This window comes from Neolamprologus multifasciatus, chromosome 16, assembly GCF_963576455.1.
Source record: "Neolamprologus multifasciatus chromosome 16, fNeoMul1.2, whole genome shotgun sequence".
Taxonomy (NCBI): domain Eukaryota; kingdom Metazoa; phylum Chordata; class Actinopteri; order Cichliformes; family Cichlidae; genus Neolamprologus; species Neolamprologus multifasciatus.
The window spans coordinates 10,472,975-10,487,780 of record NC_140454.1 but is presented as its reverse complement, the minus strand read 5'-3'; the positions used below and the strand labels follow the sequence as shown (position 1 = coordinate 10,487,780).

Here is a 14,806-nt window from a genome sequence, read left to right as displayed (position 1 = left end):
TGGTTGGTCTTTAGCCTGCACTACATGGTCCTTTTTTTCCTGGTGACACAGGAAGCATTCTTTATATGTACTCGTCAGCTACGTCACAGCGTGTCCACAGAGAACAGGAAGTCGAGTTCACAAGCACAGAGTGTAGCTGCTCAGCAAGCGCCTACAGAGCGGAGGAGGGTGAACTGGTTGTTTCTGGAAAAAAATAATAACTAGCTAGCAACAGCTGATGAAAAAAGCATGAACGGATGCTATTTTAATTAACAGCATTTTGAGTCAATCAAACACAAACAGTGTTTTATGTGCTTTTGTCTAAAAAAGTGAAATTATTTGCTATTGTTTGTTGTTCCAAGAACGCTGAGTCAGCACTTCTACGTATGTGCGCGTTGCCCTCAGTGTGCTGACTGAGGACTTCTGTTGTCTTAATTTCATCTTGGAGTGTAACTTCAGTGAGCGTTGAGTCCAGCTGTTGTTCTGCACAGGCACGTTCAGCTCCAGCCAAATTCAGGTCACAATGCTCCTGAAAAGACAAGGCCTCAGTCTCATTACTCATTTTCCCTCCGGACACAGTGCATCCCTGTGAATTCTCCTCTATCAGCAGTTATCTTGTTTACATCAGAAAGTTTCCGTGTTGCTTTGGCCTGTAAAATAATTTTCTTCTCATATCATCTGTTAAACTTTTTTTTTTTCTGAAAACAGACGAAGAAACTTTGCATTAAACAAAAGTTGGGAAAAGACCCGACTTCTTCGTGCTTCCAGTTAACTTACCCCACGGGGTAATCGTGGCTCAAGAGTTGGGAGTTCGCCTTGTAATCGGAAGGTTGCCGGTTCGAGCCCCGGCTCGGACAGTCTCGGTCGTTGTGTCCTTGGGCAAGACACTTCACCTACCGCCTACTGGTGTTGGCCAGAAGGGCCGATGGCGCGATATGGCAGCCTCGCTTCTGTCAGTCTGCCCCAGGGCAGCTGTGGCTACAACTGTGGCTTGCCTCCACCAGTGTGTGAATGTGAGAGTGAATGGGTGGATGACTGGACGTGTAAAGCGCTTTGGGGTCCCTAGGCGGGACTAGTAAAAGCGCTATACAAATACAGGCCATTTACCATTTACCATTTGATGATTTAACAAGGCGCCAGCGCTTGTGTGTGGATGAAACTGGGCTCCTCACATGGCTCTGCTGAGCTGCTGTAGCTAACAACAAAGAAGTCATTTACATGTGTTTGTGTGTTGTGCAGCTGCAGTACTGGGTTTGGTCAGGAGTGCTGTGTTTGCTGCACCCACAGCTAAATCTTGGATTTCAAAATCCTTCATACCGTGGATCTCAAGAGTGATTTCCTGTCAGCTATGCAATTGTAGGTCTAACTCTGATAATCATGTGGATGTGAAAGAAAGCGTACACGTGTACGTGCAGCCTGTGCCAATCTGAGCCTGGACTCGCTAAGACTTATAATTCAGTGCTATAGAAACAGCCCGTTACAAGTTTCAAATATTCTTTAAAGGCCTTTTTGTTCATTTCCACAATTTCTTTAAAATTATGACTTTGCATGGCTTGTTTTGTCTAAAGAATACCATTAAAATGAGCAGTTCGGAGGAGAAACTGAAAATGATCATATTTAAGAAGCTAAGCTGAGTAAATGTTTCAGGATGGGAAGAAATGTGCACGACTTTAGCACGAGTCCACCAGTTTTAGAGAAAATGCCTTCTTGGAAATGCATCCAAAAATTTACTAGTAATTTCTCCTCCAGGAATAATAACTAGGTTACTCCAAAAAACGTAGTTGTGAGCAGTTTCATGGTGGACGCCATCTTTACTGGGTGACTTTGGTGTTTTCATGGTGCCGTGGTGACTTTAGCACGGGGTGGTGTGCCAAAAGAAATCCCAGTTCCTACATGAAACTACTAAGTAATCACAATATTTCAAAAAAGAAATGACTGTTGAGTTTTGTTCAGTTTTTGTGGTGCTTACTTCATTCCATTATATTTAATGCAAAGGCAGAATATGTCTATAGATGAACAATCAGAATAATCTGCTGGATTATTAGCAGACAAAAGGTGAACCCTATAAATGTAAATGAGCTTTACCTCTAAATAAATGTACGTTTCCTCTGATTAAAACGTCCCATGTAAACATTGCAGAACCATAATAATGGATTAATTTGATGATGACTTTATTTATCTGCGTATCTGTAAAAATCCTAATCATCCTACAGTGTCAAACGTCCATTTAATTCAAGCTGTGTTGCGTTGCGCTGTTTGCCTTGTTGCACTTTATCCTGTGAAGCTGTCTGAATGTGTCTCTGACCTGAAGATAAGGTGTGTGGCTCTCTCTGTGTGTAACCTGTCCTTGTATTTTCCTCTATGTGCATGATCGTCTGTGTAACCCTCGTTTCCCCACCTGTCACACTAACCCCTGTCTCCCTCTCCACCTCCTTCTCTTCCTCTCTCTCTGTGATGGCTGCTGCTGTTTTGTCTGGCCCTCCTTCGTTTCCCTGCGCTGCTCCCATCAGGTCGGAGGTTTAGCATAATGTGTAACGACTCGGTCCTGTCTGCAGGCTTTCAGATAGACACTCCAGATACGCTGGGGAGGACCTGCCTCCACGCTGCTGCTGCCGGAGGGTGAGTCCATTACTTTCCAGATATGAGAATATAGTCAGTGCAGCAAAAGTCTGAGGAGAAATTGCCAGGTGGAACAAATATGATAAAATCTTCCAGAAATGGAAAATCCTTTGTGTTCTGACATCAGCCAGGACATGATAACATTAGCTGCTGTGGTAACGGAGTAAAACCAGTGCCTGTGTTAGCCTCGGCATGATGGTCTAAATATGAGAACAAGTCATGGTGTTAATGGCGTTAATTTGATTATGTTTTATTTATTGATTATGTTAAGACCTTACAACAATCACATGGCCCCCTCTGGCCTCTGCCAGAACCTGGCTCAGCAGTTCAGTGTTATGCTGCATGTTTTTCAGTAACCAAACATTTTCCTTTTGCCTAAGGATCATAAATCCTTCACCTGGAAGCGTCATTTTGAGTAATAACTGCCGTCTCTGTGTTTTTGTGCAGTAATGTGGATTGTGTCAAGTTGCTCCTGAGCAGTGGAGGAGACCACAACAGGAGAGATAAGTGTGGCAGGTACTTCATGTTGCTGTGTGGAGAACAGTTTTCTAAACTTTTTAAGAAACGTCAAAATAAAAAGGAAAGAAAAAAAAGCAGATTGGTCTTCAAATTCTTGTGTATGGTATATTTTATTCTATTTTATTCTACTGTATATAGTATTTTATTTTATTCTATTCTGTACAGTTGTGTACTGTATTTATTCTTATTATATTCTAATTTTTGATACATAACTTTTGCACTGTCCACTTCCTGCTGTGACAAAACAAATTTCCCAGCTGTGGGACTAATAAAGGTTATCTTATCTTATCTTATCTTATCTTATCTTATCTTATCTTATCTTATCTTATCTTTTTCCCTTTGATTGCATTTAGAATTAAGTTACTTTTGTTGTCTTCATTTGAATTTCTCTCACTTCCCAGGACTCCTCTTCACTATGCGGCTGCCAGCCGTCACTATCAGTGTCTGGAGACTCTGTTGGCATGTGGCACTGCCATAAATGCCACAGACCAGTGGGGGCGCTCCGCCCTGCACTATGCTGCTGCCTCAGATCTGGATAGAAGGTGAGCAAGCATTCAAAAACTTTACATAAAGCTGCAGCCACTTCTTTCTTTTTTCTTCTTACATGCTGAACTTGGTCAAGTTGTTGGCATTTTCAATCCAAAGTTATCTAATTATATTTATATTCGTATATATTTTTTTTTATTTCGGTTTGATTTTGACTTTAAGTCTAAAATGCTGTGTTATAGACAGTTCCTTGGGGGACTATGTGACTCTCTTGTTGCTTCACTCTGTTTATTAGCTGGTCTGATCCTTGTACTGAGCACACTGTGGCTTTTAAAACAGCAGAATGCTCCTTTGAGAGCCTGAGTTTGCAGCTGGATGTACTGCTAAAATAAAGCTTCAGGCGATGATCCTTTTTGCACATTGTATTCACACATTTCTTTAAAGTATTGCATTGATATTAAACCATCTTCACTACATCTGGTTTAAAAGTTAATTTAACATTTAAAGGAGAAGGCCAACTAGTTTAAAATGAGCACTTTGGCTAATACTGTCACGGTAACGCTGAAGAAATAAATGCACCAATACAAGCATTCGAAGACGCTGCATGCATTTGTGTAGAAACAGTATACGTCTGGTTACTATATTACAATGATAAATACTAATGCTGATCAGTGTATAAGGAGCATTTCACTGTTGGGTTTCCACAAGGTGGAAGAAGTTATCAGAGCATCTCAGTAGATGTGTTGAGCAGAGTCCTCCATGTTTACCTCAGTCACAAAAATGAGTGGAGACAGACTGGCGCCTGGCTGGGAGCTGAGCTGAGCTCTTCACACCCCCTCCTTGGTGCATCACAAATCTGGCTAGCTGTCCTATGTTACCACATAAAGAAACCCGCTGAGCCATACCTACTGTTTCCATGGTAACCAGAGGCGATGCTGTCACTGAGTCATGCATGGTCTGCAGGTTAACGTTCAGTATTAGTTCAGTTAGCGTGTTAGCAGTGGCAGGTGATGATGCACATAGTTAAATAGGCTGTTTTGTTTTTGTTTTGTTAATGCATGTTGTATGTATGTAGTATATTGATACTTAATGTCATCCTATCTCTACGCCTATCTGTTTTTTACCCTGATCCTCTGTTTGTCTCCTCCCTCATAGACGTCGTGTTGCTCTGGAGCCAGAGAGTGAAGGCGTTCAGGCAGAAAGGGAGAAGGAGGCAGCACTGTGAGTGGGAACAAAATCTACTGAAATTTGACCAAAGCTATGCACAAATCTACAATACATGCCAAAAACTGAAAGGTAGAACCGCATCTGTTTAAATTAAATTGTAAACAACAAAAACGACATTTTTGAGACATCTCCAAAAAGAGATGAAATAGACTGAATACTTAGATAAAAAAAACTGATTCACTGAAGATAATGAATAAATGATTAGCATATAGTAGTATAGAAAATTAATAAATTCTATTACTATGTAGCCAAATGTGATTAGCTTAAAGAAATAAATCTATCAAAATCTATCAAAGTAAATAGTAATGTTAAAAAATGGAACAGGAAATATAACAGGTGATTTTCACAGTTTTCTCAAAGTTTATTAATGAAAAAAAGAAACAAAAAAGGAAAGAAAACAAAACAAAATTGGATAAATAAAAAATTTAAGAACAAATGGCGATAAAAGACTATAATAAAACACAAAGTCTATAGCATACATGTGTGATGTGTAACTGACATTTAGCTCCAGTCAAGACTCACCACTATACATTTAAAACGGTGTTATCTTGATGTCATAAGCGTGTGTGCTTTAAGCTGCCTTCTGAAATGACATGTTTGTGTTGCAGATGTTTGGAGTTCCTGCTTCAGAGCGGTGCTACGGCCTCACTGAAAGACAAACAGGGTTACAACCCTGTCCACTACGCCGCAGCCTATGGACACAGGCACTGTCTAGAACTGGTCAGTTTACACAAACGTGTGACACATAGCACACCTTAGCCCCTTACCCCAGTGTGCCCCAACCAGGGCTATTAATGGGGAAAGAGTAGCATCAGCTAGGGATAGACCGGTGGTCACCGTAGCCTCTGAGAGTCACTGAAAATTTGCTTTATATTGTCCCCGCTCTCTGCCCCCCTTTCCTAGCTCTCTCAGTCAGTCAAATCTAATAAAAACCAAAGAGCCCCGAAACAAATCTGACATAGTATTAGCTAGCTGACAGTAACAGGTAAGCTAACAGCTAGCTAAATGTAAGTTAGCTTGTTACAATTTGCCAACAAATTGTCTTTGAAAAAGTAGCAGGCTAAAAACAACAAATTTACTGATTAGTTAATATAATTTGCTAAAATAATGTAACAGCTGACTAAAAACAATGGTTTAAATGGGTAGCAAAAGTATAAAAAGGTAATGGTCAGTAATGAAGTCATTTTGATTGGACCCTATTTCTGAACCCTGACTGAATCGAACTGCCTTCACTCTGCACAAACAGGATGTCTCCAGACTAAAGTCCTCACACAGATGCACACACTCCTGTCACATGTTGTTGAAGCCTTACTGAGGAAATGCTTGTACTGTTGGGGAGTGTCTGGAGGGAGTTTCTTTCTCTGCTGGCCTATCATGGCCTATCACTTTTTCACCACATGCCAGAAATCTGGGTGTTTTAAGTTAGAGCATCAAGTCTTTTATGTAACAAACAAACAAAAAAGAGCTCTGAGTAAATCCCTGAAAAACAGAGCTACTTAAATTTGATAAAGCACATGAACAGACTGTGACTGTGTTCACGTTGGTTTTGTTTTGACCTCCAGCTGCTGGACAGAGATAGCGGTCAACAAGACGACTCTGAATCTCCACATGCCAGGAGCCCGCTGCACCTCGCTGTCAGTATTAAACGGATAAAAGGATTTGTAGTAGGTTATCCTATTTTTTTTTTTTAATTTACATTTTTAAACAGTAATTTCTCTCTTCAGGCGTACCATGGCCATGCTCAGGCCCTGGAGGTGCTGCTGCAGGGGGAGAGAGAGGTAGACCAGGGGGACGAGATGGGGAGGACAGCTCTGGCGCTGGCTGCTCTCCGTGGTCACTCTGACTGCGTTCACACTCTCCTCAGCCAGGGAGCATCGCCACGCACTACTGATAAGCAGTATGGACGCACCCCAGTGCACCTTGCAGGTGAGCACTGAAAACAGGAAACAGAAATAAGATAGCTGGTCTGGGAGACTGAATTTTCAAAACAAGAGCAAGGATGTTGTTATTTTGTTCCAAAAGATAAAAAAATAAATCAAAAATATAATTTCTATATGTGAAAAATTGTAGTGAAATCAGCATATGGTCGGTGTATATAACACTTTAATCCCTCTGCCAAAGCTTCTTTAAACACATGTGGACTGTGAAACTACAAACAGCTGATTACCAAACCCTGGGATGGTTGTTTATTTAGATGGAAATCCAAGTATAAGATGTGTTATTTATGTGGAAAATCTTTACACTAAACATCAGCATTGGGTCTCTTATGTCTGAAATTGCTTTGGCCTCTTCCTCAAGCCTTAACTCATTACTTCAGAATCATAGGAAACACTTGTTTTTCGTGCACCTCTGGGCAGGATTCTTTAGTGTATCAAAGGTCATCTTAGTTATTGTGTCTTCTTATTCCAGCAATGTGAGCATCATTTGAACATACTTGAGATGCCTAACCTTTGGACTGAATGTAGTTCTCTGTAGCTTCAGATATCTGCAGTCCAAGAGTCCTTATTGTTCATTTGAAGCACATGTATGTGCCGCTCACGAGCCTGGGTTGCCTATAACTACACTTCAGATGAACTAAATTTAGAGTTTGTTCAACATGTGGCTGAAAAAACAGGTGGTTAAATACTTTTTTTCTACTGTGGTGACAGAAGTCATCTCAACCTTTGTGTCGCAGAGCTGATTTGTATGTTTGTGACACCTTTTGTTTCGTTCTCTTTGCAGTGATGAATGGTCATACTACGTGTGTGCGCCTCCTGCTGGATGAATCGGATAATTCAGACCTCGTGGATGTTGCTGACTCTCAGGGACAGTGAGTGACCCTTGCTCCCGCCCCCACACATCCTGTTTGCTTCGTGCGATTTGTCCCTTTCCGTTTTCCCTCTTAAATATGTCGTCCTCGTCTGCAGGACTCCTCTGATGCTCGCGGTGGCCGGAGGTCACGTCGACGCCGTGTCGCTGCTGCTGGAAAGGGAAGCCAATGTCAATGTGGCCGATAACCACGGCCTCACAGCGCTGCACCTTGGGGTGAGCGTGGAACTTGTGTTTGTGTGGATTTAGTGCAGTCTTTATTTATAATTTCTTTCATTTGTGACAAGAAAGAAGCAATAAGTTTTATATTAGGGCCTATTAGACTGATGACTCCCATTAACATTTTTAGGAGGGACCTTCTTGGAAATGTGCTTTATTCATTAGAAGACTTTCAGATTTGTATTATAGATTCTTATATAGCTTCTGCTCTTTTGTCCCAGCTGCTGTGTGGTCAGGAGGAGTGCATCCAGTGTCTGCTGGAGCAGGAGGCTTCGGTTTTGCTCGGCGACTCGCGCGGTCGTACAGCCATCCACTTGGCCGCTGCCCGAGGCCACGCTTCCTGGCTGAGTGAGCTGTTGAGCATCGCCTGCTCTGAGGCGCCATCCTTGCCCCCGCTGAGAGACCACAGCGGGTACACACCGCTGCACTGGGCCTGTTATTATGGTTAGTGGCACCTGCAGACACGTTTTTAAATTTTTTTTAAAAAAAGTAAATTCAGTTCAAAACAGACAATCCTTTGTGAGCAGCACTTGGTGATAGTGGGGAGGAAGAACTCCCATTTAACAGGAAGAGACCTCCAGTTAGGAAACTTTTTCCTAAAGTGTGTGTTTGTGTGTAGGTCATGAAGGGTGTGTGGAGGTCCTGCTAGAACAGAAAGGCTGCCGTTGTATTGATGGGAACCCCTTCACCCCTCTGCACTGTGCTGTGTAAGTCACACTGATATCCCGGAGTCGTCTTTTTTGCTACTGGAATAATGCTTTTCCTTCTTTTCAGAGGCCGATTTCAGTCGCTGAACTCCTGTTTGTGTTTTGTCTTTCAGAACCAATGATCACGAGCCATGTGCATCGCTGTTGCTGGAGGCGATGGGTTCAGACATCGCTGGCTGCTGCGATGCTAAGAGCAGGTAAGAAGCGAGTGTGGACATGTCGCCAGTGCAGCTCCTCCACCGCTGCCGAGCACCATTTGTTCTCATTCCATCCTCTCTCTTCCAGGACTCCTCTTCATGCTGCAGCATTTGCCGGTCATGTCGATTGTGTCCAGTTGCTCCTTTCCCACGATGCACCTGTGGACGTCGCAGAACAGTCGGGTCGCACTGCGCTGATGATGGCGGCTCAGAGGGGCAGGGTCGGGGCTCTTGGTACGGAGTTGTTTTACATGTGCTTATGATCAGAAAATGAGCAGTGATTTTGTTTTTTATGCATGCTCTGTATTCTGTCTCGTACAGAGGTGCTGTTGACCAGCGCCAGTGCCAACCTCAGTCTGACTGACAAGGACGGCAACACCGCCCTGCACCTGGCTTGCAGTAATGTACGTGTCTACAAGGGGGCACCACACGCCAGCATTAGTGTTTGGCCCAGTTTTGTGGGACCTTTGTTTACCTGTTTTACTGAAAGGAAAGCTCACAGATGAGACCTCAGTGCTGTTTACTTAGGCAGATCTCTGGAGCACTTTTTAACTTGAGTCCTTCTTCTTCCAGGGGAAGGAAGACTGTGTGTTGCTGATCCTCGAGAAGCTGTCTGACACTGCGCTCATTAATGCCACGAATGCAGCGCTGCAAACGTGAGTGTGAAAATACTTTGGCCCTCATGTCTGTACTAGGGATGCAACGATACCAATTTTTTCAAACCGATACGATACCGATACTTGGATCTGAGTACTTGCCGATACAGAGTACAAAAACCGATACTTCTACCACACACACACACACAAATGCAATGAATTTGAAGACAGGTTTTATTTTATTCTCTGCCGATAAAAAATAAAATCTTAATAAAAAATTACCACAAAAAAATTTCAAGTGAAAAATAAGCACTTCTGTTAAATTATTGCGGAGTCTCCACATTGTAATTTAACAAAATATCACTGAACTATTGGCACTGTCTCGAGCTTTCAGAATAATAAATAAACACTTCTGTTTATTTATTATATTTCATATCGCAGCTCGAGTATGCTGAGAAGACGGTGCAATCCTATGTTTTCCACGACCGCATTGGCTGGTCATCCAGAGCGATAAAATGAGTCGAGCCTCTGTTATTTTAACTGCCCGTGGATTTTCTCTTGACATTTTTCTTCGCTTTTCCAAAACCTGAGTTAAAGTTGGCTGTTCCGGTCCACACTGCTGGCATTTTGCTTAGCCTAGCTACAGCAGCCTCCAGTTTCTCTTTTTTATCTGGAGCCGCCAGTCTCACTCGCCTAACCCTGTGCCTGTTTAGCGCGGGATGTCCCCCTAGTGGCCAATCTAAAAAACGACAACAGAAATGACAAGCCACCCTCTGATTAATGAAATAAGTTAGTATCGGTTCATGGGTGTTCAGGGTGTTGATTCATTTAGTTTAAATGAATCAACACCCCCGAGTCATTCTAACTACCAGAAATCTCGAAGCACAGGTCGAGGGGGCGGTGTGGCAGCAATTTTTCACACCAGTCTATTAATTAATGAAAGACCAAGACAGACTTTTAATTCATTTGAAAGCCTGATGCTTAGCCTCGTCCACCCCAGCTGTGAAACTCAGAAACCAGTCTTACTTGTTATCATCTATCGTCCACCTGGGCCTTACACAGAGTTTCTGTCTGATTTCTCAGACTTTATATCTAATTTAGTTCTGAGCTCAGATAAAATAATTATTGTGGGTGATTTTAACATCCATGTAGATGCTAAAAATGACAGCCTCAACATGGCATTTAATCTGTTGTTAGACTCAATTGGTTTCTCTCAAAATGTAAAAGAACCCACCCACCACTTTAATCACACTCTAGATCTTGTTTTAACATATGGCATAGAAACTGAACATTTAACAGTGTTTCCTGAAAACCCTCTCCTGTCTGATCATTTCTTGATAACATTTACATTTACTATAATTGATTACGCAGCAGTGGAGAGTGGACTTTATCAAAGTAGATGTCTTTCTGAAAGCGCTGTAACTAAGTTTAAGAATATAATCCAGCCACTGTTATCATCGTCAATGCCCTGTACCAACACAGAGCAGAGCAGCTATCTGAACGCTACCCCAACAGAGGTCGATTATCTTGTTAATAATTTCACCTCCTCACTACGTACGACTCTGGATACTGTAGCTCCTGTGAAAACTAAGGTCTCTAATCAGAAGTACCTGACCCCGTGGTATAATTCTCAAACACGTACCCTAAAGCAGATGACTCGTAATCTGGAGAGGAAATGGCGTGTCACAAATTTAGAGGATCATCATTTAGCCTGGAGAAATAGTTTGTTGCTTTATAAGAAAGCCCTCCGCAAAGCCAGAACAGCTTACTACTCATCACTGATTGAAGAAAATAAGAACAACCCCAGGTTTCTCTTCAGCACTGTAGCCAGGCTGACAAAAGTCAGAGCTCTTTTGAGCCAACCATCCCTTTAACGTTAACTAGTGATGACTTCATGAACTTCTTCACAAATAAAATTTTTATCATTAGAGAAAAAATTACCAATAATCATCCCACAGATGTAATATTATCTACAGCTACTCTTAGTTTCATTGATGTTAAGTTAGACTCTTTTTCTCCAATTGATCTTTCTGAGTTAACTTCAATAATTACTTCCTCCAAACCATCAACGTGTCTTTTAGACCCCATTCCTACAAAACTGCTCAAAGAAGTCCTGCCATTGATTAATTCTTCGATCTTATATATGATCAACCTATCTCTAATAATCGGCTATGTACCACAGGCCTTCAAGGTGGCTGCAGTTAAACCTTTACTCAAAAAGCCATCTCTAGACCCAGCAGTCTTAGCTAATTATAGGCCAATCTCCAACCTTCCTTTCATATCAAAAATCCTTGAAAGAGTAGTTGTCAAACAGCTAACAGATCATTTGCAGAGGAATGGTTTATTTGAAGAGTTTCAGTCAGGTTTCAGAGTTCATCACAGCACAGAAACAGCTTTAGTGAAGGTTACAAATGATCTTCTTATGGCCTCTGACAGTGGACTCATCTCTGTGCTTGTCCTTCTTGACCTTAGTGCAGCATTCGATACTGTTGACCATAATATCCTGTTAGAGCGATTAGAACATGCTGTAGGTATTACAGGTATTGCACTGCAGTGGTTTGTATCATATCTATCTAATAGACTCCAATTTGTGCATGTAAATGGAGAGTCCTCTTCACACACTGAGGTTAATTATGGAGTTCCACAGGGTTCAGTGCTAGGACCAATTCTGTTTACATTATACATGCTTCCCCTAGGCAGCATCATTAGAAGACATAGCATACATTTTCACTGCTATGCAGATGACACCCAGCTCTATCTGTCCATGAAGCCAGATAACACACACCAATTAGTTAAACTGCAGGAATGTCTTAAAGACATAAAGACTTGGATGGCCACTAACTTTCTGCTTCTTAACTCAGATAAAACTGAGGTCATTGTACTCGGTGCTGAAAAGCTTAGAAATATGGTATCTAACCAGATTCTTACTCTGGATGGCATTACCTTGGCCTCCAGTAACACTGTGAGGAACCTTGGAGTCATTTTTGACCAGGATATGTCCTTCAACGCACATATTAAACAAATATGTAAGACTGCGTTCTTCCATTTGCGCAACATCTCTAAAATTAGAAATATCCTGTCTCAGAGTGACGCTGAAAAACTAGTTCATGCATTTATTACTTCCAGGCTGGACTACTGCAATTCATTATTATCAGGATGTCCAAAAAACTCACTGAAAAGCCTTCAGTTAATCCAAAATGCTGCAGCAAGAGTACTGACAGGGACTAGAAAGAGAGAGCATATTTCTCCTGTTTTGGCTTCCCTTCATTGGCTTCCTGTTAAATCCAGAATTGAATTCAAAATCCTGCTCCTCACATACAAGGTCTTAAATAATCAGGCCCCATCTTATCTTAATGACCTTGTAGTACCATATCACCCTATCAGAGCACTTCGCTCTCGCTCTGCAGGCCTACTTGTTGTTCCTAGAGTATTTAAAAGTAGAATGGGAGGGAGAGCCTTCAGTTTTCAGGCCCCTCTTCTGTGGAACCAGCTTCCAGTTTGGATTCGGGAGACAGACACTATCTCTACTTTTAAGATTAGGCTTAAAACTTTCCTTTTTGCTAAAGCATATAGTTAGGGCTGGACCAGGTGACCCTGAATCCTCCCTTAGTTATGCTGCAATAGATGTAGGCTGCCGGGGGATTCCCATGATGCATTGAGTTTTTCCTTTCCAGTCACCTTTCTCACTCACTATGTGTTAACAGACCTCTCTGTATTGAATCGTATCTGTTATTAATCTCTGTCTCTCTTCCACAGCATGTCTTTTATCCTGTCTTCCTTCTCTCACCCCAACCGGTCGCAGCAGATGGCCGCCCCTCCCTGAGCCTGGTTCTGCTGGAGGTTTCTTCCTGTTAAAAGGGAGTTTTTCCTTCCCACTGTCGCCAAAGTGCTTGCTCATAGGGGGTCATATGATTGTTGGGCTTTTCTCTGTATCTATGAAGCGCCTTGAGGCGACATTTGTTGTGATTTGGCGCTATATAAATAAAATTGAATTGAATTGAATTGAAATTGAATTGGTATCGGTTAACTTTTACATTTTACAGTATCGGCCCCGATACCCGATACCAGTATCGGTATCGGTACATCCCTAGTCTGTACATATAGGAAACACATGTGTCACTGTAAACAAGAGCTTTTGAAATGATGTATGTAAAGATTTGGTCCAGGATCAGTCCAAGTAAAATAAATAAAATTAGTTTTTCAGATACTGTGAACATTTTATTAAAGGAATTTGAAAACCTGTTTCACTAGAGGTGATGTAGTTCAATTAAACAAGATTACTTGTGTAACCATTAGTTAAATTATGTGTAACTTTCTGTCAGTCCTCTGCACCTGGCGGCTCGTAGCGGCCTGAAGCAGGTGGTCCAGCAGCTGCTGTCCAGAGGAGCCAACGTTCAGACGGTGGATGAGAACGGTACGGTAAACTCAGTACTTATCAGGGCCTGACTGCACACCTGCATGAATGTCTTCCTTCTCTCAGCATGGACTCAGCTTGTCTACTGAAAAGCTTTAACGCTGTTTTCCACGTTTGCTGCAGACAAAACAGTTTTAAAAAGGGTTACGACTCGTTGTAGAGTTAGGTGAGTTTTATAGAGTGCAGGAAGGGTTTTCAAGTGAACTTGAGGTTTGTTACATAGCAACAGACAGGGTCAGGAGTAGGGTATAGAAAGCAGGCCTGTTACTGTTCGAGGTCGGCACAATAACTAGTCCACCCATATCTAGGAAAACGTAATGATCAAAGTAAATCTCTGATGGAGTGACATTTTTTTGGCTTTTATTTGATGGCAGGAAATGAAAGAAGAGCATGAATTGACATAAGATTTAGAAATTGATACTACAGGTGTATCTACTAAAAATCACAGACAAGTTCAAATCTGAGCTCTACGGGAAGGTCAGAGGCAAAGTTTTCTGAAAATCATGTGAATGCGATACGTAGGACTGTGATACCACAGGTGTTTGATAGCAGGACACTGGGGGCCAGTAGTTTTTATATGAAGCTGTGGAAACCCGGATTAAAGCTGTTCATGTGTTTTTTGTGAGCTTTCTTTGTTCTTTGTTCTTTGTTTTACTGGATATAGATCAATTTAAACCTGAAAAGTCCATAATTGATTAGCTTAGATCAGCAATACTGGATGAAGTACTTTTGTATATATTCAGTTACTGGAGTTTTAGATTAAGTTGTAACCCAATTTTTTTCACTACTATGGGCTAAGGATTTGTTTTATCAAGGGTAATTGTAAGAACAAAAACAGTTAAGCTATAAAAACAAAAGATTCATTTTCACTGAATATAATAATACACGCTGTTCGTAGAGCTACATGTGGACAGCTTTTAGCTAATGTCACTGAAAAAACAGTGTCTCCATACCCTGAATGAATAAAATTGTATTTATATTAGGGCTGTGCGATATGACCAAAATCTCATATCCCGATATGAGACATCTATCGTC

General features: G+C 41.6%; 1 protein-coding gene across 2 annotated transcripts in view; it reads left to right on the top strand.

Moving 5' to 3' along the window:
• The window catches only part of ankrd44 (ankyrin repeat domain 44), a 38,205-nt gene that overhangs the window by 16,815 nt on the left and 6,584 nt on the right, over window positions 1–14,806 (top strand). The window contains exons 12-27 of one of the 2 annotated variants that reach the window (XM_085134912.1): window positions 2,535–2,598; window positions 3,046–3,114; window positions 3,519–3,659; window positions 4,759–4,824; window positions 5,439–5,550; window positions 6,393–6,464; window positions 6,555–6,756; window positions 7,552–7,639; window positions 7,737–7,854; window positions 8,079–8,301; window positions 8,477–8,564; window positions 8,678–8,761; window positions 8,850–8,995; window positions 9,083–9,165; window positions 9,335–9,417; window positions 13,680–13,771. In XM_085134912.1, the coding sequence (XP_084991038.1) occupies window positions 2,535–2,598; window positions 3,046–3,114; window positions 3,519–3,659; window positions 4,759–4,824; window positions 5,439–5,550; window positions 6,393–6,464; window positions 6,555–6,756; window positions 7,552–7,639; window positions 7,737–7,854; window positions 8,079–8,301; window positions 8,477–8,564; window positions 8,678–8,761; window positions 8,850–8,995; window positions 9,083–9,165; window positions 9,335–9,417; window positions 13,680–13,771 (1,731 nt within the window). Of the gene's footprint in view, window positions 1–2,489; window positions 2,599–3,045; window positions 3,115–3,518; window positions 3,660–4,758; window positions 4,825–5,438; window positions 5,551–6,392; window positions 6,465–6,554; window positions 6,757–7,551; window positions 7,640–7,736; window positions 7,855–8,078; window positions 8,302–8,476; window positions 8,565–8,677; window positions 8,762–8,849; window positions 8,996–9,082; window positions 9,166–9,334; window positions 9,418–13,679; window positions 13,772–14,806 lie in introns of both variants that reach the window. The other variant, XM_085134911.1, reaches the window with a different exon arrangement.